Source organism: Lactuca serriola, chromosome 2, assembly GCF_051521515.1.
Source record: "Lactuca serriola cultivar US96UC23 chromosome 2, Lser_US96UC23_V15, whole genome shotgun sequence".
NCBI lineage: Eukaryota > Viridiplantae > Streptophyta > Magnoliopsida > Asterales > Asteraceae > Lactuca > Lactuca serriola.
Genome location: NC_136409.1, coordinates 122,082,672 through 122,107,598, shown reverse-complemented (window position 1 = coordinate 122,107,598; position 24,927 = coordinate 122,082,672). Strand labels below are relative to the sequence as shown.

The window sequence follows — 24,927 nt, the reverse complement described above, 5'->3', positions numbered from 1 at the left end:
CAGATTATCAACTACTTATGTGAGCCGCTATAACCATACTATGGCTAGAGGTAACCTGCACAACGTCTTTCAGACGCCCTGATCCTATGACTCTTGTCACCCGCAGACCTGCCGGTCCGACTGTAGCTAGCAGCGAGCTGTGGGATGTCAACCTCAATATAGATCTACACATAATTATCACGCTCTCCCAACAAGAGACTCTGGTTATAACTTACAGGAATTTGAATCCCATACTCGGACGTATGGGGAGAGATTGTCTCACAACCTAAGTTAATTAGTTTACAAATAATTTGTTATTGAACACTTTTCCCGTAGAGGGAGTAAAGTAACCTTTTATGAATAAATTAGTGATATGAAATCCTTGAACCATTACTTTTATAGTTTATTAGGTCGTGTATGGAAAACCCATTTGTTTCGAGAGTAAAACCTTTGTCATGCGGTAAAAATCCCATAAACTATGCTTATTGTAGTTTATTTTATGTATTCGGAATAAATGATGACACCTTATCATGAATGACAAAATTTTCAGTTTACAATGATAAACTAACAAGGAAATGCATTCAATATTTAGAACTTATCGTTATACACTTTGCTCCGCATAATACAAAGTGTTATAAAAGTTATAGGCTGTTATTTAGTTTTTAGCCTTTCAACACTGATTTAGAAAAGTCATATGAAGTCAAAAACTAAATCTGTAAATTCTAAGAGTTCACAAAATGTGTCTAGCTTGTTCATAAATTTTATTACGATTTTTGGATGCATCTAACTTGTGTAAAAATGCTCATATTCACAGATTGGTCCGGATTCGTAGCTACAGTGATAGGCATTTTTGTAAAAATCACCATAAATTGTAGAAAAATAGTACGGAGACGTGCAAGTAGTCATTTTAAAGATAAGAACTGGGACTACTTGCACCTAAAATAGTTTTGAAAACTAAAATGTTTAAGTTGACCAAAACAGTCCGTGAATGGAGTCCAACTTTTTTGATGAAAGCTGTTAGAAATGTTTAGTTATGTTCTTGATGATTTAACTTGTATTCCCCCCCTTAAAACTTAAGAAAACATGAAAAGTTTGGGGTATGAACTCACCTTATGTGATTTCAGTAGACGAACATTGGAAAAGGGAAGTGTTCAACTTAAGAACACTTGAAGATGCCTTGAAGATTTTCGAGAATCTAACATCAAAGTGATGGAGTTTATGTAAGCAATCGTTGATTGGAGTAGAATGAAGTGTAACAATCACAAAGATGATGAATTATACTTACCAAGAGTAGTATAACACTTTATGATCAGCCTTGGATCCTCAAAATAGAGAGAAAAAGTTTGAGAGAAAAGTGTTTGATCTTTTGTTGGAAAATGTGTGAATGAATGAAGTGTGAGGAGAGAGGATGGATGTTCAATCCCTAACAACGTGGTAATGGCTGGTAAATGAGTGTAAAGGACATTGAAGTGACTTAGGTAAGGTGGGGAGGTATGGCTGGTCATATAGTGGGTGTGGGGTTGGTTGCTTGTGTCATAAGGTAAAGCAAAGTCAACACTCAACCTATTGTACTTCACCCACTCTTCTTGGATAAAGTTTATCCCCAAAAACGTGATTAATTAATAAATATGGGGCCTTATATGTTAAAATAAAGTTTTGGGTGAAAATCCCACGTAAAAATAATTAAAAACGGGCTTAAAATGCAAAACTATTCGAAAATCGGGCAAAAACTGCCAAATTCCGAAATTTGGACCAAGGATGCGGAGGTTTGGCTCCTTAGGAGCTTAGAACCGAAAGTAGAAGAGGGGGTCGAGAGTAGAAGAGAGACCGAGAGAAGGGAAGGAAGGAACCGAAAGTAGGAAGAGGGAACCGAAGGTGCGAGGGGAGGGAGGCGAAGGCGAGGATCGGCTGGGCGGTTAGAACCGAAAGCGAGGTTCGGTCTTCAGGCGATTTCGGTCTTCAGGGTTTCGGTACTCAGGGTCTCGGTTCTCAGGGTCTCGGTTCTCGGTTGTCTCTCGGTTCTAAGGTTTCAGTTTCGGCTGCTGAGGTTTCGGCCCTAGGGGCTTCGGTTCCTAAGAGGGTCGGCTCCTAAGAGGAGTTTCGGCTCAATAAAGTTGTTTTACTCGTTTTTATCCCGTTTCAAGCCGTTTTTGAACTGGTTAACGGTTAGGATGGCCCGAAAGATTATAAAGAGTTTAAGGAACTTTTGAGAGAGATTTGGGAGAGATTTGACATACGTGGAGAGATTTAGGAGAGATTCTAAATAGAGAGACAGAGTGAAAACGATTGAGAGAGGTTTCGTGTGTGACATTTGTGAGTGTTCGGCTTCGCAACGCAAGGTCCGTAAACCCCGTTAAGTCATGTTTACGGATCTTACACCCTCCTGATGAGTATGCAACATTGTTTTATCGGTTTGGTTCATTACTTAGTACCGTTTTAGGTAAATGAAATCTAGGTATACAAACTTTTCAATTTATGATTTGTCATTAGAATAACGAGTTGTACGGAAATAACATAGCGTAAACCCTAGTACACAAGGGTTAATTGAGTTGACTGGTTTGACTTGTTGACTTTATTTGACTTTGACCTGACCAGAATTTGATGGTTGTCACACATTGTAATTATGAATCAAAGAACTTGATACATAAATGGATAGAAATAAACTTTGATTTTTTCAATTAAATCAATTAAAAACGTACGATAAATATTTTCCAATGAAATTGACGATACCGTAATAAATAATGTTTTATAAATTTTGGCACAAAAATATAAGAATATATTATGATTTTTTTTTTAAAATTTTTGTAAACAACTTGAACAACCATTATTATAATAAATATTTATTTATAAATTTATCAAAAATATCATACTTGTGTCGTCGAACCTTTTTTTTGGAAGTATTATAATTTTTTTAAATTGTTTATCATTAATAAAATTGGAATAAATATAAATTATATAAAAAAAATGTAAATAAACAAACATATATGTGTTTTCTTAGGCTAGAAGATGTCTGAAGATATTAAAAGACCCTGATCCACAACTGCGCCAAGAAGAGAGCGTGCAAACATTTTTAGGTGTATAGTCTTCAAAAAAAACAAACAGTCTGCAAATGATAACATTTGCTTGTGGTCTGCATGATGCAGACAGAAGAAGCCAAAAAGATATTCAGACAAAAAACAAACAACACCTTATATACTAGATATTCCTGCGCCCACCTCTGATTAACACAAAAATGATATATTTATAAAATTTGGCTACTAGTCTTTTTCTTTAGACCGCTATCGAACCGGTATTGTGTGGGTTTCGAAGGTCTCGGAAAGGTCCGGTCATTTTCGTATTAGTCCTGGTCGGTCTCAGGTCGTTTTTTTCTTCGTTTTAGATTGGTTTGATCTCGCTCTTTTATCGGGCCTCGGGATCTTTTTTCAAGTTTGGTCCAAAACTTGGTGGGTCATATAGTTCTACATAATATTCCCTGATTTTTTGAATGTGTGGGTTTTATATGGTAGGTCATATATGCTTTTTGTTGTAACGAAATATAATAAGGAAAATTTTATACATACCTCAATTGTTTTCTATACCCTTGTGTAATTGCTTTGTGTACTCCTAATAATATGTATCGTGATGTAACAATTTATATGAATAAGGTATATACAGTAGAACTTTAGCACGTTATAATAAATATCGAAAAAATTGTTTGGAAAGTTGATGAATGGACGTTTGAACTTTGATGTATGACATTGATATATGAACAGCGAAAGAAATGGATTACATTATATTTAAGGTGTACAGTCACAATCCACATGGTGTGAATGGGGATTTTATAAGGTGGGAACAGCATATCACATATCCTGGGCAGCGAAATTCCGACTATATATATGGTGAAATACTTTTTCTAATTTCTAATTTTCAAGGTCAAAGGTTGAATGCTCGGCACTTACGTCAGCTACCTTTCGTCAATGGCCATCCAGATTGACCTTCAAGAAGCTGTACGTCATGAAATTCCAACCAACTCCCCACTTCTCAATCCCTATATAAAGTAATCCACCAGGCGTACCTTTCTTCAATCAATCAGTAGAAGAAGAAGTAATCTGCTAGACATTGCTTTCAACAATCAATCCGTAACAGAAGATCAAAGTTCGAAAATGGCAGGAGTTAGAAGAGTCAAACTGGGTTCACAGGGTCTTGAAGTATCAGCACAGGGTTTGGGTTGCATGGGCATGTCCGCTTTCTATGGAGCCCCCAAACCTGAACCTGACATGATCAAGCTCATCCACCACGCCATTAACGCCGGCATTACCCTCCTCGACACTTCCGACATCTACGGACCACAAACCAACGAGATCCTTATCGGCAAGGTAACATTCTTCAACTACTTTGAGCTTAATAATTACATTTTACTTTGATCAATCGTCGCTGCCACAGGTCGTTTCATGGTTTGATTCAGTCAACTTACTGTTCAAGTATTTTGTTTCTTGTTATCTACAGGCTTTGAAGGGAGAAGTGAGAGAGAAAGTGGATTTGGCGACTAAATTCGGTGTCAAATACGACAGCGAAGCTATGGAAGTCTCCGGAGATCCGGCCTATGTAAAGTATGCTTGCGAAGCTAGCTTGAAGAGACTCGGTGTCGACTGCATTGATCTGTATTATGTACACAGAATCGACAATCGTGTGCCTATTGAAATTACGGTTAGTATCATTTTCTTTACACAATCCATATCCTTTCATCATCCATTGAAATCTCTCTTAATCTTTTCTTGATTGTTAGATGGGAGCAATGAAGGAACTGGTAGAAGAAGGAAAGATTAAATACGTTGGATTATCAGAAGCATCGGCATCAACTATCAGAAGAGCTCATGCTGTGCACCCAATTACAGCCGTACAGCTAGAATGGTCCTTGTGGTCAAGAGACGTTGAAGAAGAAATCGTCCCTACTTGCAGGTTGGCTACCATCTTTTCTTCTTTCTTTCTTTCTTTTTTCTTCAATATTTAGCAAGTAATTAACGAAGTATTAAAAAATTCAAAGCTCTTAATTACTTCTTTATATCATCCTTTATAATTTCAGAGAACTTGGGATCGGGATTGTTACATACAGTCCTCTAGGACGGGGGTTCTTCTCGTCTGGTCCAAAGGTGCTCGAGAATTTGGAAGATGGGGACTTCCGTAAGGTCTGTTGATTGTTACACTTTTTCGTTATATTTTCAATTCATGTACATATCTAGCAACAAATAGGCAATTGATATCAATCTGGTTTTCAAATTTATTATTTTGTAGTATCTACCGAGGTTCCAAGCTGAAAATATTGAGCATAACACGATCATGTTCAAGAAGGTTAGTGACATGGCGGCAAAGAAAGGGTGCACCCCATCGCAGCTATCATTGGCTTGGGTTCACCACCAGGGGAATGATGTGGTGCCGATTCCTGGAACCACAAAGATTGAGAATCTTGAACAGAACATTGGAGCTTTATCTGTGAAGCTAACAGCAGAAGACATGGCTGAACTAGAAGCCATTGCTTCTGCTGATTCAGTCAAGGGTGGTCGATATGGTGATGGTATTTCAACATTTAAGGACACCGAGACTCCTGCATTGTCATCCTGGAAAGCTTGATTAATGCTGCCAGCATATTGTTTGTTGCGTAGTGCTATACATTCTTTGTTTAATTTGTGCTGTGCTATATATGCACCGGATCTGATCTTACGTTGATATGTAATTTGTTTTCCTGTACCATGCTTTTCGCTGTCAAATAAAAGTGATACACAATTTTAGGGTTATGTCTTTAAGGACAGAAATGACGTAATTGCATATATATCCGATAACGACCCGATAAGATCGACCCGACATGCCTCAAAATCTTTGGGTTTTTGTTTTTTTGCCATCTGGTAGGCTGTAGCTGCAACGTACAAAGTTGATTACAGGGCCATATCAATAAAAAGAAACATGAATGCTAGGTTTAATTTGTGTATTCTTCTTTGTTTGCAGGCCACATCATTAAAAAACAACATGAATGCTAAGTTTTGTGTCCACATGTACATGTTCTCTTTTAACTCGTCGTCTCTTTCATTGATTAACCACCCAAAGGAATCAAATACAAAATTTTCATTAAGGGTATTATGAATTGGAAAAAGAAAAAGTTGATTATAAATAGTAACCGAAAAATTCACCAAGTTAATCATATTATTATGATATCAAATCAACAGATATTGTAATACTATCCATTTTAGCAATCCAACCCAACCCAATTTTTTTATAAATAATTAATTTCTTTCTCTTCTACTTATACAACCCAATCATATATAATTATTTACCCCATTAGCAATCTAACCCAACCTATTTTATATTAAAATTTTACATTTATAAAACTATACATCAAATATTTTGTTATATTTTATTTTATTTTTTATTAAAGATAAAGTCTATTTATTAACAAAAGTTAGTTTTTATCAAAGTTGCAAAAAACGCTAGACGTTAGCTAGGCGGTGGACTGGGGTTTAGGGATTAATCGGTTAGACGGGGATTAATCAGGGACCATTAATTATTAAAAAAATAATTCAAAAATTTATAAATCTAACTTTAATACTAATAATATAAATAAATAAGCATAAAAGTTTAATAATAATTTAATAAGTTTAACAAGTACAACCATTTATCATCCAAAATAAGCATAAAAGTTTAAGAATAAGTTTAACAAGCACACAAAATCATCATCTAACAAGTCTATAAAAATTTAATAATAAGTTTAACAAGTACAACATTTTTCTTCTAATATTCTCCACATACTTCCATTATTTGAGCCTCATCCGACTCATATTCATCTTCTCTCTAACACTTGCTCCTCACTCTCGGACTCGAAATCTTCATTGAAAAGTTCCCTCGTTTTTGGACTTTCTTGGGGTGTTTGACTAACATCGGTTGCAAGAGCTTCATCAACTGTTATAAAAAATCACATTAACACATTAAAATTGCCCACTCAAATCAACTGTCTAGTGTTTTCTGCATCCTCTAGTTTATGTAACAAAAAATAAAAGATCAGAAAGGATTAATGAAAAACTGAAGGAGGGTAGAATTGTAATTTGGTGTTTACTATGAGGATGTTAATTATAAGACCTGTGACTTTTCCTGCAGCTTAGATACATGATCACCTTTCTCTCCTACAAGCTCTTCCATTCGATAAACCTGTGAAATGCAAGTTAAATATTAACACAAACTTACTAATACTGTGTAAAAAGCACCACAATTAACTATTTTTTTGTTTAAACAGAAACAACTAATTATCATATAGATAAAAGCATATAGATAAAAGCATTTTGAAAAGCAAAAACTCAAACCTCTTTCTGAAACGACCATAGTTTCTATCTCTATCTCTACCCTTATCCACCTCTACATCTCTGTCATTACTATATCTTCGAAAATTGTCACGTTCACGCCCAAAGTTTGACCTCCCACCCACCTCTACTTTTGACTTCATTCACCTTAACAACTCCTCCATCAACAGTCTGAAACAGATCCATGGATTCAAAAGATTGAAAAAACTTAAAGAAAGAAAGACATTTAGATATGACCAAATACAAATATACAATTATACAAATAACAAATACCCTGCACACACAAATACTTTCATTTTGTTTTTGTTATAACTGTAAACAAAATCAGGTTCCTACCTAAAAAATTAAACATTTTGCTGAAAAAATTAGAAGAATAGGGCTAAATTACCAATGTAAGTGTAGGATTTTCGCTAATTTTGGTGAGAGTAGCGGAGATGAAAGTGTCGGTGAGTGTCGCGGTTAGATCGAGTCGATATAGGGTTAGAGTTTCGATGGTGGGTTGTTAGAGGTAGTGAGAGCGGTGATGGTGCAGAGGATTTACAGATCGATGAGGATGAGAATGAACATTCGCAGATTAAGAGGGTTGGTGTATGAGGGATTCTGGAGGAGCTGATGGCGCCAGAGGAGAAGGAGCGGATGTCCGAAGCAAATTAGCACCGATTTGAGTCGAGAATGAGACAACAAGCTTGGAAGGCAACGACGTACCAGTGTGATTCGAAGAAAAGATGCAGGCATTTCATTGTTTTAGTTCATGACTCTGAGAGAGCATTTTGTTGGCAGTATGAGATGGAATGAGAAAAGAAGGAACGAACCCTAGCAAGAAATGATTTCAATTTGACAATTTTGCCCTTAAAATGTCTTGAATTTCCGTTGACCGCCTTTGACCGATTAAGGCGCCAAGCTCCGCCTAGCTCTGACTAACTCCGATTAGCCCCGACTTGGACCGACTTTGACTAAGCCCGATTACATAGACCGATTAGCAATAAACCTAATCGGTGGCCGTCCGCCTAGCACCTAGGCGGCGATTAATCGGCCGCCTAATCCGATTTCTGCAACACTGGTTTTTATATAAAATCTAAAAGATTCCTTTTAACAAAGTTGGACACGTGGGAGATCTTTATATACAAGCTAGAGTGAGATGAGGGCATGGTTACGAACCGGATCACCAAACATTGTCTACTTTTCATTTTTTTAATATTCCTTTTTCTACGACTCGCTCGCAAGAAGCCCCCAATGGGGGTAGTCTAAGAGCGTAGGAGGGTGCATAGTCTAAAACTATTATTATTGTGGGGACATTAACTGAAATTCAATTATAATAAAAAAAAATTCTATATAAAATTTTAGTAAAAAAAAGCATGTTAAATGGGGTGTATGCAGACCAGAGTTTTAAAAAGCTCGTCATGACACGTCACGACTCTAAGGCTTGCACCTACCGCCAAGTTTTGTCAAAACGCCGCATTAACTCATATATGTGTATAAAAATGAATAATAGTTGAAAATACATATAAAAAATATTAATTATATAGAAAATTACTGCCTTAAGTCACGCCTTACAAACGTCATGACTTGCCAAGGCTCAGAAAAGCTTGAAGCTTCACATTGCCGCCAAGTCACACCTTACATTATTTAGAACCTTGATGCAGACCTATAATGAAATCATGTAATATGTACCAAAAACTAGATAACCTATGTCGACTACTCATTTATAATTCGTCAAAACACTTGGTTAAATTAAAAAAGCTTTGTACATGTGTAAGTTATTGTTATATATTATTCTTCTTCATTTCTCACATTAAAAAGTCAATTACTTTGGTACCTATGCCTTCCAAACTCCTTGCTTCTCACCCCTATATAAAGTTAGACAAAATTATAAAAATGATCTCTGTGGTTAGCAAATTTCTAAAGTTTTAGTCCAAAATGATACCTTTGATGCACCATTGGTGCAATTTTGGATCTTTTTATTGTTTTTGTCTCTACACACTTAAAAAGACGATTATCCCCTTATGATTTATATTTTTTATTTTTTTAATTGTTGAAATATATAAATTAATTTAATTTATATTTATATTTATATTTTATTTGTTTTTTCTCCCTCGAGAACACACGCACCGATTAAAGAAACGAAGAAAGAAACAGGGACAACCAAGGGCTACCACCCACCGTTGACCCCTACACTGTGAACCACCACAAACGGCCACTCTCTATCCCCCTCTTGTATTTTAGAGTCCATTGCACCACCCACCCTGCACGTTTTCTGTTTTCCTTTTCTCCTTTCACTGCCAAGAACAACGACCACCAATGAGTGGTGGTGGTGTTGTGGTTGTGACCACCAAACATCACTAGGAACCACCTCTTCTCACCGGTTTTGTCAATTAGCAACAACCCAAACACACCCTTTGACGAGTATCACCTCCCATCTCCCTCCCTTGCTTCTTTTCTCAGATAACAATAGCCCCACCAGAGGTGGCATCAACCTCCTAAGAACCACCAGCTGCCACCCCGTCTTTCCCCCTGTGACGACGAGCAAACACCACCCCCACTATGAGATCTTCACAAATGAAAACGATTTGTTTCTTATTGCTATCGACCAAAACAACAAAGCATAATCCAAATCGATCAACCAAATTTAATCTCAAATTTTGTGAATGAAATCAGATCTCTGATGAGCTGGAATCAATTGAAACATAATCGATTATAAACCCAAATGTGCATATCGACACTTTGCAACATCACACAAGAAGCCATGGAGGGGAGGTGGAGAGGTTGGTAGAAAAACGGAGAAGAAAGGGAGGGAAAGAGCAGATCGGAACAACACAGCAAGTGAGGGTTCGTGGGTTTGCTCAACAACCGAGGGGAGGTGGAGAGGTTGACAACCAGTTTTTCCGATGGGCTCTCTTCCTCGAATGTTAGCTTATCTCACCGGATATGTGGCTTTAGGGAAAGCAGGGGTCGAGCAAAACAATAATATAGGGTGTTTGGGGTGATGCGTCTTAACAGGAGGAACATGAGAGAAAGAGAGAGAGAGAGAGAGAGAGAGAGAGAGAGAGAGAGACGGAAGGGACAAGAGGGGTGGTTTGGGGTTTTGTTTTTTAATTAGAATAATTAGAAAAGAAATTAAATTAAATTAAAAAGAAAATTATTTAAGGGCAGGTTTGTCATTTCAGGTGGAGTATGGACCAAAACTACATATAAATGCCAACCATAGCGACCAAAACCACACAAAGTATCCGAAATTGGACTACTAATGCACTACTAAACTTTTTTGGACCAACTGTAGAAATTTGACAAGTACGGGGACCATTTTTGCAATTTTGTCTATAAAGTAAGCTGTCAGGCGTTGCTTTCATAAATTTGTAGAAGAAGAACCATGTTCAAAAATTGCAAGAGTTCGTAAAGTCAAACTAGGTTCATAGGGTCTAGAGGTATTGGCTCAGGGTTTGGGTTGTATGGGAATGTCTTATTTATATGGAAACCGGAACCTGTACCTGAACCTGACATGACCAAGCTCATCCAGCACGCAATTTGTGACAACCTAAAAGTTCCCGTTAGTTTTAACGTCGAAATTAATTACGTCAAAAATTAGCTAAATTTATCCAAAAAATATTTTTGACTGGAATAAACCCGTTGGAATATTTTATATAATATTCGTCAAGCAAAAATAAACTCATAAATTATCTTACCATTTTATTGGAAAAAGTTTATTTTTAATTACGACCATTCAATCGGGTGCGACCAAAAGCCCCGTTTAACGGCAGTATCGGGTAGATTTCCACTGAGCCCCAACTCAAACCCCTGTATAAGGGTGAGTAGACTCCATAGAAACCTTTCCACTCTCTCTCTACACTCTCTCTCTACAACTTGTTTTCGAGCCAAAAACGTCCGTTTCGAGCCCCAAACTAGTAAGTAATATATCCTAACTTGTTTTATAGCTTAGTTATCATGCAAATTCGTGTTTAAGACATCAAATAGGGGCAAGATTATGTGTTTACTGCCCAAGAACACTCTTGAACCGTGAACACCCTTAAGTGGGATTTTTAAGCCCCAAAACCCCTCTAAACTACCCCTAAGGCTTAGATATGACTTGTGGACTTACACTTTCGAGCTTCGAACACTAAAACCATGCATTTTGGACAGTAAACATGAGTTTACGGCCCAAGAACACTCTTAGACCGTAAACCCGTCTTCAAGGGCCGTGAACACCTTTTAAGGTGTTAGAAATGCCCTCAAACACCTCCTATGGCCTTGGAAAATGTCTAGAAGCAACCCCCATTGTAGTAAAGACATTAAACATCAATTAAACCAAGGAAATAGGAGTTTACGACCGTAAACCCCCATAGAATTGGTCCATGGGCCATAAACTCCCAAAAGGTGGCCAAATGATGCCCTAACACCCCCATTTGACTTGGGATAATGCTTAGAACTTTATACTCTATCATTTAAGGCTTAGATCTATGAAGGAAATGACCAAGTGAGAGTTTACGGCCGTAAACTCCTTGTTTAGGGCCGTGAACTCCTTGAATGGTCCATTTGTTGCCTTAAACCCATTCATATGCTTTATATTTGGACCTAGCCTAATTCTATGAGTGAGATAATACCATTTAGCATCCTAGAACACCCCCACCATGAGTTTACGGATGTAAGCTCATGGGGAGTTGGTCTTAGGGCCATGAACTCTATAAAGAGTTTACTCTTGAAGAGTAAACTCCCTATCTAGGCCATACATACCCATAGATGTTACCCGGGACACCCCTAGCACTTAATCAAAGTGTTTTCCTCACTTTAGGATGCGTATACGTGTTTAATTAGTATTATATTTACTAACTGTATGTAAACATATGTCATCATATGTTAATAGGTCACTAAGTGTGTTCAAGTCTTTACTTGACACCGAGCACCCAACCGGCACCTTCGTTCGATCCACTTACAACAGGTGAGTTCATACCCCTGAATTAACCTTTTAAATGTTTTTACATGCTTTTATGGGGGAGGGGGGAATAAAAGTTAAAACATGCCAGTTATCATATCAACCACATGTGATCGATGACCCGCATGCACAAGGATTTATTACACTGTCAACTGATTTACCAAGTATGATACTGTAAATGTTTTTCCAAAACGTCTCTAATTGTTCATAGCTTTTCTCAAATTGTCTCTCGCACTGTATGTTTTATTTCAAATTCAGTTACAGTAGCATTTTGAAACAAAGGTTTTCTTTACTTATATTGTTTTATCAAAGTTATAATCAAAACTTGTTTATGAAAGATTTTCAAGGGTTTCTAAAGGTTTTCAAACCTATTTTACAAAAGAATACCAAGTCATGATTTTCTTAAGTATAAAGGTTTTCCAAAGTTTTCATCAAAGTTTTCTTCCATGTTTTTATACTCCTACTTTGTTAGATACTACTGCTTCGTTATACTTCTACTTAGTTAATGCTCCTACTTAGTTAAATGCTACTAGTTTGTTAACGCTTTTACTTCGTGATACGCTTCTACTTATTAATGCTTTTACTTCGTGATACGCTTATACTTATAAACGCTTCTACTCCGTGATACGCTTCTACTTATTAACGCTTTTACTTCGTGATACGCTTCTACTTGGTGATACGCTTCTACTTATTAACGCTTTTACTTCGTGATACGCTTCTACTTATAAACGCTTCTACTTTGTGATACGCTTCTACTTATTAACGCTTTTACTTCGTGATACGCTTCTACTTATAAACGCTTCTACTTCGTGATACGCTTCTACTTGTTAACGCTTCTACTTCGCGAAATACTTCTACTTCGTTAAACACTTCAACTTCGTTAAATGTTCCTACTTGGTTAAAAGTATGCCTATACTTGTATTGTTATATAAATAATGTTTAAAGGACTTAGGAAGGCTAGTTCGCCCTATTTCATTTTCCTCGATGGGATGTGCTCTGGTGGGATCGGATATCCGTCCGAAGGTCGTTTGATCATTAGGTATATATTATGTATACATGTATAGACATATAGGTTTACATCGACCGGTTCAGTTATGAGTCTCTACTGTTAGTCCAGCACTTACATCAGAATTCACTGTTCGAGAAGCATCCTCAAGACACGGATCTCCCCGTCATCGAGTTGGTAACCAGAGTCTCCTGTAGGGAGAGCGGACATTGTGTGTATAGATCTATATGAGATTTACACATGCGCACCCTGACTGCTAGCTACATTCCACGGCCTACCAAGCCAAGGGGTGACAAATGTCATACTTTCACCGACGCTTGCAGGGCGTCAAGTACTTTAGTGTCTATTAGTATAGTTACGAGTATCTCCATGTTTACCTTATAATTCATGGCCTTAAGGTAATGATGTTTAACACTGTATGCTGGAAACACACTTTTAGAATTACTCTTGTTTAGACCTTGCTAGCTGTATCTTTCATTTGATACTGTCTGGGGTCTATGTTCACTGTTTTAGACCTTGCTACCTGTATCTTTCATTTGATACTGTCTGGGTCTGCGTTTCTTTCTTTTAGACCTTTCTAGCCGTATCGTACATTTGATACCGTTTAGGTTATGTGTCTCCTTTTGTTAGACTGAGCCAGGCATGTCGTTCATTTGATACTCTCCTAGAGTCTATGATTTCTTTGCCTTAGTCAGCAGTATCTTCTGCTGAGGCATATGTTATTTTCCCTTAGTACTTCAACTAGTAATAATCTCCTACTTTCTTTAAAGTCAAATACCATATTTTGGTAATGATAATATTTCAGGGAAATTCTCTTTAAAACATAACACTGTCGGGTCTTGGTAGAAGACTGTTTTTATTTAGAAAATATAGGATTTTCTGGAAAGGACTCTAATATACTGTTGATTCTAAACTACTACTTGTATAAAGTTATTTGAGTAAAATGACACTAAATACTTATGAACTCACCAACATTTATAAAAATGCTGATACTCGCTTTCAAAATAACTTGTATTCTCTGGTCAACAAATAGACAGGTACATTCCAGGTGCTTTTGGTGAAGACAGTTTAGTACCAAGCTGCACCTGTATTATTACTTGTATTACTTTGATGTTTCTATTCAATGTAAACTATGTAAAACTATTACTACTAATGCAATGGTTGTTGTACTTTGATTACTATACTGCATATGTTGTGATAGTTGACATGACGTCATCCACCCAGAACGTTTCCGTTGTTCCGGTTTTGGGGTGTGACAGATTGGTATCAGAGCATTGTTTATAGTGAGCTCAATATATCAATTCATAAAAGATATACAGCCTATAAATACATAGGGATAAAACACTCTGACCAAGAATTATACTTTAAAAGATAACCATATTTTACCAAAGTATAAGAACATCAAGAATCTAAACACTCGAACAAAAGTATCACAAGAAGAACAAGAATAAAAGTCTTCGGATGTTGAGCATTACCGTCAAAACTGGGCAGTTATGTAATCGTAAGCTGGAATAAATGTAACATGATCTGCTACATTTATTCGAGATGCGATGAAAGTGTGCTTGGGAGTGATAGTGGTGTTGCAACAGGTCTGAAACTTACCAACTAGGAATGCTAGATCCAAATATAAAGTTTAAAATACTATGGGAGTATTTTGGAATACTAAAAGACTCGCATTAATCCCAGAATCATATTCAGAAGTTAAGAAACAAAAAAGAAATTGAAATACCATAGGGGTATTTTAGGATCCATAGATAACCTTGTGTGAAGAAATAAAAAGATCCTTATTGATATACCTACAATTACAGAGGGTATACTTCCAAGGTTATATATAATAAGGATCCCATAGGCTAAGAATGTGTGGTTTCGCTCTACTTCCTTTTCCTCGTTGGGATGTGGATATAGAGTAGTATCACATCTTCAAAGGCCTATCGGATCTAAGCTATATATGATTTGTATACCCTATGTAATCATAGCAGGACTGGATATGGATCACCTAGTGAAATGTTAATAATCTCTTAGGATTCTTTAGACATTTCCATTCTCGCATGAACCCTGTAGAAAACCCTATCCACTTCAGTACTCGGCAGAAGAGTTAATTCAGACCCCGAAGAGGTTCATTGAGAAGAATTCCAGTTCGGAAATAAATGAACTAGGTCGAGACTATTGAAATCACCAATTGCCTATATCTTTTTAGGGACATGGTGGGAAATTCGCCTAAACTTCCGAGATTTACAGTCATCCATCATGAAGTGATGACACCCAGAGTCAGAATCAGAAGTAAGACAGAGTAGAAATTCAATATGTCAATAGGAGAAGAAAATCCTAGGTAATTACCTGAAGGAAACCAACGTCGGTCCCAGTCAAGGATACGAGGTAGACAGAGGGAGCCAGTACATGGAACCCGAGAAGTGTCTTTTCCTCGTATTCTTCACACTAATACACCCATAAAATAATACAATTTAGTGAGTTAGTGACTACACTACTCACACTATGTGTTAGGTAAATCGCCTTTTTCCCGTTGCAAGTAATACGATTAGAGCGGATCCCCACACCTCTATTGAGAGTGTTTAGCCATAAGTCTTCATGAGCCTTTCTTCCTGCGGCTTTTGTTCCGAACTATCCTCAAATCTTTCTAAGCCAGAGAGTGAAACCTTTCCCAGTATAAAGGTAACTTAGTAGGAACGACTCCCATCTTATGGCTTTTTCCGATACTCATACTCCTACCTTGAATACCTGGACTACATCATAGGGATGTAGGTCGACACTCAGACAACCAGTATCCGAAGCATGGGAAAAATTTATGCCCAATATAGTAAGGATTGACACGTCTAGGGTTAACCATTGTCTCTCATTAGTTGTGTTCTTTCTGTGTAAGAAAACCATGCCTCCAAATAAGCGTAACCAATCCACTGGCGAGAAACTGACTCTCCTACTCGATGAAGCTGCGTTCCAAGCTGCAGTCTCGACAGCCGTAGCAGCTGTCATGGCTCAACTGAATGCTAACAACGCCAATGTTAGCAAGAGCCCTATCGGAAATTCCGATCCTAATAATGGACAACAACAACCAATAACTGCCTACCCAGCCACCCAAGAACCTCAGCCAAATCCACTGAAGAGAAAGCTCAAGAACGAGGAAGGAAGTACCTCGGCTCAAGGACCTTCCGAAGGGCAACGAGCTGAGACAGTCAATACCCCTGCCAGCCCGTCCATTCCGACTTCAAGGAGACCATACCTAGGAAGCCTTCCCCACTACAGCAAGTGTAGCTACCACCATCATGGTATATGCCGGGAACTCTATTGTGCTAGGTGCAATACGAAGGGGCATACCGCTCGCGTCTGCAGAACCCCGGTTGAGTTTATTACATCAACCACCCATGTGGCGACCAGTACAGTTTGTCGTCTATGTGGCGAAGTTGGACACTTCAAGAAGGACCGTCCAACAGAAAGAAAAGACAAGGACACAGGAGAAGTCTAACTCTAATGCTTGGAGAGAAGCATCAAGGAACCCGGTAGATTTTTGGTACGTCTCTCAATCTCAGATAACTAACCGAAAACATTAAAAGACTAATTCTAACTGTAATTACTTCCCCGTTAAGGCGAAAGTCGCAGCTCTGTTATAAAATTTAAAATTTTCATCAGGTAAAACTATTATGGCTAGATATATACGTTACGGCCATGTTTAATTGAGATGGATAGACCTAGAGTGAGTGAATGCCGCCTCATTTCCTGTTCCTTGTTTGGTTGTGGATTTAGGGTGGAGTCTCTCAGTCAACAGTCCTCCCCACCTTAATTATACATGAATAGTATATGTTAGGCGATTATAGAAATGCCTCGTGAGAATCCATTCATGAAAGGTACTCTACTCAGAAACACTCAGGACCCTCTATAGTTCTGTGTCGACTCTATCGGTCCAAGTATCCGTGAAAGTGATACACGGGACGAAACCCGAGACGCCTAGAACTTGTGTGCCCGTTCGGCACATGACTCTACCGATCCTCATTCTGTATCATGTCGAAGTACGCCAACTTCGACGCCCCTATCAATCATGGTTCGACTTAGTGCAACCGTGTGTAACTCCTTAGTGCTATGTGAAAAGAACTTTCACCGTAGCCATTTTGGCAAATAAAGGTTCCTCCGAACCTAAACATAATAAAAATAATAAAGACTAATGCGATCCGTCAGTCGTCACTCTTATTTCAAACCTTCCGAAGTACCCAGGAGAAGGGTACCGCGCGCTGTTAACCAACCCTTCTTAGACAGAAAGAAACCGAAGCAAAGACACTGCAAGTATTCCAGAAGACGATAACCACTCGAAGCCTACTCCGTAGATCTACCAGGAAGACCCTTCGCACCTCGCAATCACGAACTAGAGTCAAGAGAACGACTGCGGGTTGAGTTACTATAATGACCACAAATCCGAAATTTGTTGTCATCCCGGTTAAGCCAACATAGTATCTAGCACCCTCGTTTAGTAAAGAAATCTGAGTCGTAAGAGTCAAAGACATTGACTACGACCATCTACTCACGCTTAATTCCCAGAAATAGGCATCTCAGCGGATATCCCGTATCCCTGGAAGCTACGATAAGTTAAACTCTGAGAAGAGTGGATGAGGAGATTAAAGTTCCGAGTGATGGAACCCTATACTCACTAGATTTGACCTTGGACGAGAAAACTCAGAATCTTCGGAAGAGTAGTTGCAGAAGATGTTCGCACTACTCAGGCACTTCGTCCACCCTATTACCGACAAGTAGTGCCTAGGACCCTCCGCCCTCTTACGTGGAAGAAGTCGCCATCGCCCTGTAGACGATAGACTACATTCTTCGAAGTGAACACTAGAATGCCAAGAACCACAGGATAACCACCGCAGCCAAGAATACATGAATAAAGTACGAGAGTAGGTTCCGTTAAGCTCTATAACCCAGATCCCGAAGAGATTATAGACTTGACACCCGTCTAGGTGTTAGTCGATGGGTTATACAAGAGCACGCACTTTCCGCACGAAAATAAACCAACGCATTGGAGAATAGGACATGTCTTAGAGATTCATTGGACTACTAGGTGTTCCACGAATACTATCTCGCACGGAAATAGTAAAACCACCTCCTGAGATAGTCCAACACTTCAGAAAATCTCTAAGGATTGAGTTAGCCAGGAGCAGAGCCTACTGTTCATGAAACAACAAGGCAAGTAAGAGCATGATCCTTTCCCGTTAAGGATCATATCGTGAAAGCGCTAGCTAGACGATGATGTAAAGTTTAAAAAACTTTCTAAGCACTCGTCTGGTGAAACCCTATCTCCCCGACCCTGAGGGTTTCCGTTAGAAACATCTCAAGATTCATTAGTGCAGGTTCATTTTGCACAAGATTGAGATAGACATGCTGCAGCAAACAGATACCTGTAGACATGCAATCCATCCGATGATCCAGAAAACCTCTGAAAGCCAAGCAGTAGAAACACAAATCCAACGACAACCTGAGCTTTCTAAGAACCAACCTGAAGGACTACACTTTCAGTATGAGAGAGAACGTTTGGAACTTCGGAATGGTGATCATGCCAGTGATGATCTCGCCATAGAAGTACACTATGTTCTAAGTACTGAAAAGCTCTACCCTTCCGAGAGCTTAGGACCATCTGAGATTCTTTACGAAGATTGGTCCAACCCTCGTCAGACCACTACTACTTTCGGAAATTCCACAAGTTTCACCACAGATCAATCCACTTCTTAGATTTGATAAGTGTTTGCCCGACGTCACTCTTTGTATCCCACTCATCTCGATAGAAACCATTGGGAACCCTAACTTCGTAGAAAAACCTGTAGTAAAACTGTGTACCGAGGAATCAAGCGAGCGTAACAAATCCGCATCCCATTAGTGAAGGTTCGCTAGAAGACCAAGTGAACACCGGAGTTCACTTCGGAGCGCGAGGACCATTCGAATAGGAAGTACCCTCATCTCATTACTCGATCATTCATACCTACTTCCTTGCCTAAACCTGAATTTCGGGACGAAATTCCCTCTAACGGGGGGATGATGTGACAACCCAAAAGTTCCCGTTAGTTTTAACGTCGAAATTAATTACGTCAAAAATTAGCCAAATTTATCCAAAAAATAGTTTTGACCGAAATTAAACCCATCGGAATATTTTATATAATATTCGTCAAGCAAAATAAACTCGTAAATTATCTTTCCATTTTATTGGAAAAAGTTTATTTTTAATTACGACCATTCAATTGGGTGCGACCAAAGGCCCCATTCAACGGCAGTATCAGGTAGATTTTCACTAAGCCCCAACTCAAACCCCTATATAAGGGTGAGTGGACTCCATAGAAACCTTTCCACACTCTCTCTACACTCTCTCTCTACAACTTGTTTTCGAGCCAAAAACGTCCTTTTCGAACCCCAAACTAGTAAGTAATCTATCCTAACTTGTTATATAGCTTAGTTATCATGCAAATTCGTGTTTAAGACATCAAATAGGGGCAAGATTATGTGTTTACGGCCCAAGAACACTCTTGGACCATGGACACCCTTAAGTGGGGTTTTTAAGCCCCAAAACCCCTCTAAACTACCCCTAGGGCTTAGATATGACTTGTGGACTTACACTTTCGAGCTTAGAACACTAAAACCTTGCATTTTGGAGAGTAAACATGAGTTTACGGCCCAAGAACACTCTTGGACGGTAAACCCCTCTTCAAGGGTCGTGAACACCTTTTAAGGTGTTAGAAATGCCCTCAAACACCTCCTATGGCCTTGGAAAATGTCTAGAAGCAACCCCCATTGTAGTAAAGACATTAAACATCAATTAAACCAAGGAAATAGGAGTTTACGACCGTAAACCCCCATAGAATTGGTCCATGGGCCGTAAACTCCCAAAAGGTGGCCAAATGATGCCCTAACACCCCCATTTGACTTGGAGTAATGCTTAGAACTTTATACTCTATCATTTAAAGCTTAGATCTATGAAGGAAATGACCAAGTGAGAGTTTACGGCCGTAAACTCCTTGTTTAGAGCCGTGAACTCCTTGAATGGTCCATTTGTTGCCTTAAACCCATTCATATGCTTTATATTTCGACCTAGCCTAATTCTATGAGTGAGATAATACCATTTAGCATCCTAGAACACCCCCACCATGAGTTTACGACTGTAAGCTCATGGGGAGTTGGTCTTAGGGCCATGAACTCTATAAAGAGTTTACTCTTGAAGAGTAAACTCCCTATCTAGGCCATACATACCCATAGATGTTACCCGGGACACCCCTAGCACTTAATCAAAGTGTTTTCCTCACTTTAGGATGCGTATACGTGTTTAATTAGTATTATATTTACTAACTGTATGTAAACATATGTCATCATATGTTAATAGGTCACTAAGTGTGTTCAAGTCTTTACTTGACACCGAGCACCCAACCGGCACCTTCGTTCGATCCACTTACAACAGGTGAGTTCATACCCCTGAATTAACCTTTTAAATGTTTTTACATGCTTTTATGGGGGGGGGGGAATAAAAGTTAAAACATGCCAGTTATCATATCAACCACATGTGATCGATGACCCGCATGCACAAGGATTTATTACACTGTTAACTGATTTACCAAGTATGATACTGTAAATGTTTTTCCAAAACGTCTCTAATTGTTCAAAGCTTTTCTCAAATTGTCTCTCGCGATGTATGTTTTATTTCAAATTTAGTTACAGTAGCATTTTAAAACAAAGGTTTTCTTTACTTATATTGTTTTATCAAAGTTATAATCAAAACTTGTTTATGAAAGATTTTCAAGGGTTTCTAAAGGTTTTCAAACTTATTTTACAAAAGAATACCAAGTCATGATTTTCTTAAGTATAAAGGTTTTCCAAAGTTTTCATCAATGTTTTCTTCCATGTTTTTATACTCCTACTTTGGTAGATACTAATGTTTCGTTATACTTCTACATACTTAATGCTTCTACTTAGTTAAATGCTACTAGTTTGTTAACACTTTTACTTTGTGATACGCTTCTACTTATTAACGCTTTTACTTCGTGATATGCTTCTACTTATAAACGCTTCTACTTATTAACGCTTTTACTTCGTGATACGCTTCTACTTATAAACACTTCTACTTTGTGATACACTTTTACTTATTAACGCTTTTACTTCGTGATATGCTTCTACTTATAAACGCTTCTACTTCATGATACGCTTCTAGTTATTAACACTTTTACTTTGTGATACGCTTCTACTTATAAACGCTTCTACTTCGTGATACGCTTCTACTTGTTAACGCTTCTACTTCGCGAAACACTTCTACTTCGTTAAACACTTCAACTTCGTTAAATGTTCCTACTTGGTTAGAAGTATGCCTGTACTTGTATAGTTATATAAATAATATTTAAAGGACTTAGGAAGGCTAGTTCGCCCTATTTCCTTTTCCTCGTTGGGATGTGGTCTGGTGGGATCGGATATCCGTCCGAAGGTCGTTTAATCATTAATTATATATTATGTATACATGTATAGACATATAGGTTTACATCGATTGGTTCAGTTATGAGTCTCTACTGTTAGTCCAGCACTTACATCAGAATTCATTGTTCGAGATGCATCCTTAAGACACAGATCTCCTCGTCGTCGAGTTGGTAACCATAGTCTCCTGTAGGGACAACAGACATTGTGTGTATAGATCTATACGGGATTGACACCCCCGCACCGTGACTGCTAGCTACAGTCCACAACCTACCAAGCCAAGGGGTGACAAATGTCATACTTACACTGACGCTTGCAGGGCGTCAAGTACTCTAGTGTCGATTAGTATGGTTACGAGCATCTCCATGTTTACCTTATAATTCATGGCCTTAAGGTAACGATGTTTAACACTGTATGCTGGAAACACACTCTTAGAATTACTCTTGTTTAGACCTTGCTAGCTGTATCTTTCATTTGATACTATCTGGGGTCTGTGTTCACTGTTTTAGACCTTGCTAGCTGTATCTTTCATTTGATATTGTCTGGGGTCTACATTTCTTTGTTTTAGACCTTGCTAGATGTATCGTACATTTGATACCGTTTGGGGTCTGTGTCTCCTTTTGTTAGACTGAGCCAGGCGTGTCATTCATTTGATACTCTCCTGGAGTCTATGATTTCTTTGCCTTAGTCAGCAGTATCTTCTGCTGAGGCATATGTTATTTTCCCTTAGTACTTCAACTAGTAATATTCTCCTACTTTCTTTAAAATCAAATACCGTAATTTGGTAATGATAATATTTCAGGGAAATTCTCTTTAAAACATAACACTGTCGGGTCTTGGTAGAAGACTGCTTTTATTTAGAAAATATAGGATTTTCTGGAAAGGACTCTAATACACTGTTGATTCTAAACTACTACTTGTATAAATTTATTTGAATAAAATGACACTTAATACTTATGAACTCACTAGCATTTATAAAAATGCTGATACTCGCTTTCAAAATAACTTGTATTCCCAGGTCACCAAATAGACATGTACATCCCAGGAGCTTTTGGTGAAGACAGTTTAGTACCAAGCTGCACCTGTATTATTACTTGTATTACTTTGATGTTTCTACTCAATGTAAACTATGTAAAACTATTACTATTAATGCAATGGTTGTTGTACTTTGATTACTATACTGCATATGTTGTGATAGTTGACATGACGTCATCCACCCCAGAACGTTTCCGCCATTCCGGTTTTGGGGTGTGACACAATTAGCACCGACATTACCTTTATGGAAACCTCCGACATCTATGGTCCTGAAACCAACGAAGTTCTTATCAGCAAGGTAACATTCTTCTATGATTAGAAGCATCATAACTAAATATTAACCCGATGAATTGTCATTCCTAATTAGTTTTAAGATCGTAGAGCATATAGATCTTTTCATATTTTGATTCAGTCAACTTACTGTTTAAGCATCATTTCTTGTGTAAATTGATTAGCAAAAAATTTTCTTTTGTATTACGGGCTTTGACTGGAGCGGGGAGGGAAAAAGTGCAACTAGGTACCGAATTCGGGTTCAAATACAAGAGCAGTAATCACATGGATGTCTCTGGAAACTCGGCCTATGTAAAGTATGCTTGTGAAGCTAGCTTCAAGAGATATTTCAGGGAAATTCTCTTTAAAACATAACACTGTCGGGTCTTGGTAGAAGACTGCTTTTATTTAGAAAATATAGGATTTTCTGGAAAGGACTCTAATACACTGTTGATTCTAAACTACTACTTGTATAAAGTTATTTGAATAAAATGACACTAAATACTTATGAACTCACCAACATTTATAAAAATGCTGATACTCGGTTTCAAAATAACTTGTATTCTCAGGTCAGCAAATAGACATGTACATCACAGGAGCTTTTGGTGAAGACTGATTAGTACCAAGTTGCACTTGTATTATTACTTGTATTACTTTGATGTTTCTATTCAATGTAAACTATGTAAAACTATTACTATTATTGCAATGGTTGTTGTACTTTGATTACTATACTACATATGTTGTGATACTTGACATGACGTCATCCACCCCATTACAATTCCGCCGTTCCGGTTTTGGGGTGTGACACAATTAGCACCGACATTACCTTTCTGGAAACCTCCGACATCTATGGTCCTGAAACCAACGAAGTTCTTATTAGCAAGGTAACATTCTTCTACGATTAGAAGCTTCATAATTAAATATTACCTCGATGAATTGTCATTCCCAATTAGTTTTAAGATTATAGAGCACATAGATATTTTCATATTTCGTTTCAGTCAACTTACGGTTTAAGTATCATTTCTTGTGTAAATTGATTAGAAAACAGTTTTCTTTTGTATTACAGGCTTTGACTGGAGCGGGGAGGGAAAAAGTGCAACTAGGTACCAAATTCGGGTTCAAATACGAGAGCAGTAATCACATGGATGTCTCCGAAAACCCGACCTATGTAAAGTATGCTTGTGAAGCTAGCTTCAAGAGATTAGGCGTCGATTGTATTGACATTTATTATCATCGTATTATTGACAACCGTGTGCCTATTGAAATCAATGTTAATTCCCTCCTCTTTACACGTCGTTCACTTGTAGTCGCGCTTAAATTCATTATCTATTCATATCGATCTCCTAAAATCTTTATCTTTCTTGTTAGATGGGAGCACTAAAGGAGCTGGTGGAAGAAGGAAAGATTAAATACGTTGGATTATCAGAGGCGTCAGCATCAACCATCAGAAGAGCTCATGTTGTGCACCCATTAACAGCTATACAACTCGAATGGTCCGTGTGGACAAGAGATGCAGAAGAATAAATCATTCATACATGCAAGTATTGGATTAGGTGTCTAAGTTCATAACTATAATTGATATGTACTTGACCCGAGAGTAGCATGGTCCACTTCGAGTTGCCTTCACCAGGACAATTTAATAGGATGGATATTTGAGAAAGAGGTTATTTATGATTAAATAATATATTATAAGTATACTATATTAATTGAGAACTGATATTATTTAATTAGTATTGATCAAGAATTAATTTGGAATTAATTTATTGATCAAAAGAGACTAATTAAATTAAGAGAGACTAATTATGTAAATTAGTGATACTATAAGTGAGTTAAAAAATGTTAAATAAAAAAAAACTACATAACAATAAATGATTTCGTCCAAATCAATGTAGTTCAAGATAACTGATTTATAAAGTGACTTTTAAATTATTTTTTTAATATTCATTTGT

At 37.8% G+C, this 24,927-nt stretch overlaps 1 protein-coding gene, 1 long non-coding RNA gene and 1 pseudogene across 2 annotated transcripts; 2 read left to right on the top strand and 1 right to left on the bottom strand.

Annotated features, from left to right (window-relative positions):
• Positions 1–4,041: 4,041 nt before the first annotated feature.
• Positions 4,042–5,750, top strand: LOC145086712 (putative aldo-keto reductase 4). Its single transcript, XM_079024539.1, has 5 exons — positions 4,042–4,334; positions 4,465–4,665; positions 4,745–4,917; positions 5,042–5,144; positions 5,251–5,750. Exons 1-5 carry the CDS (start codon positions 4,122–4,124, stop codon positions 5,584–5,586), a joined length of 1,026 nt encoding a protein of 341 aa, XP_078880665.1. The 5' UTR covers positions 4,042–4,121; the 3' UTR covers positions 5,587–5,750.
• An 822-nt stretch (positions 5,751–6,572) lies between these two features.
• Positions 6,573–8,131, bottom strand: LOC145086711 (uncharacterized). Its single transcript, XR_013700579.1, has 4 exons — positions 7,690–8,131; positions 7,305–7,472; positions 7,084–7,152; positions 6,573–6,906 (listed from the first exon to the last, which is right to left on the bottom strand). It is a non-coding gene; the product is annotated as an uncharacterized LOC145086711 (long non-coding RNA).
• A 1,874-nt stretch (positions 8,132–10,005) lies between these two features.
• Positions 10,006–24,547, top strand: LOC145089534 (IN2-2 protein-like; annotated as a pseudogene).
• Positions 24,548–24,927: the final 380 nt, after the last annotated feature.

Coding starts and splice junctions, on each gene's coding strand:
- LOC145086712 (XM_079024539.1), top strand. CDS start 4,122: ATGGCAGGAGTTAGAAGAGTCAAACTGGGTTCACAGGGTCTTGAAGTA. Junction 4,335..4,464: donor ACGAGATCCTTATCGGCAAG/GTAACATTCTTC, acceptor TGTTATCTACAG/GCTTTGAAGGGAGAAGTGAG. Junction 5,145..5,250: donor AAGATGGGGACTTCCGTAAG/GTCTGTTGATTG, acceptor ATTATTTTGTAG/TATCTACCGAGGTTCCAAGC.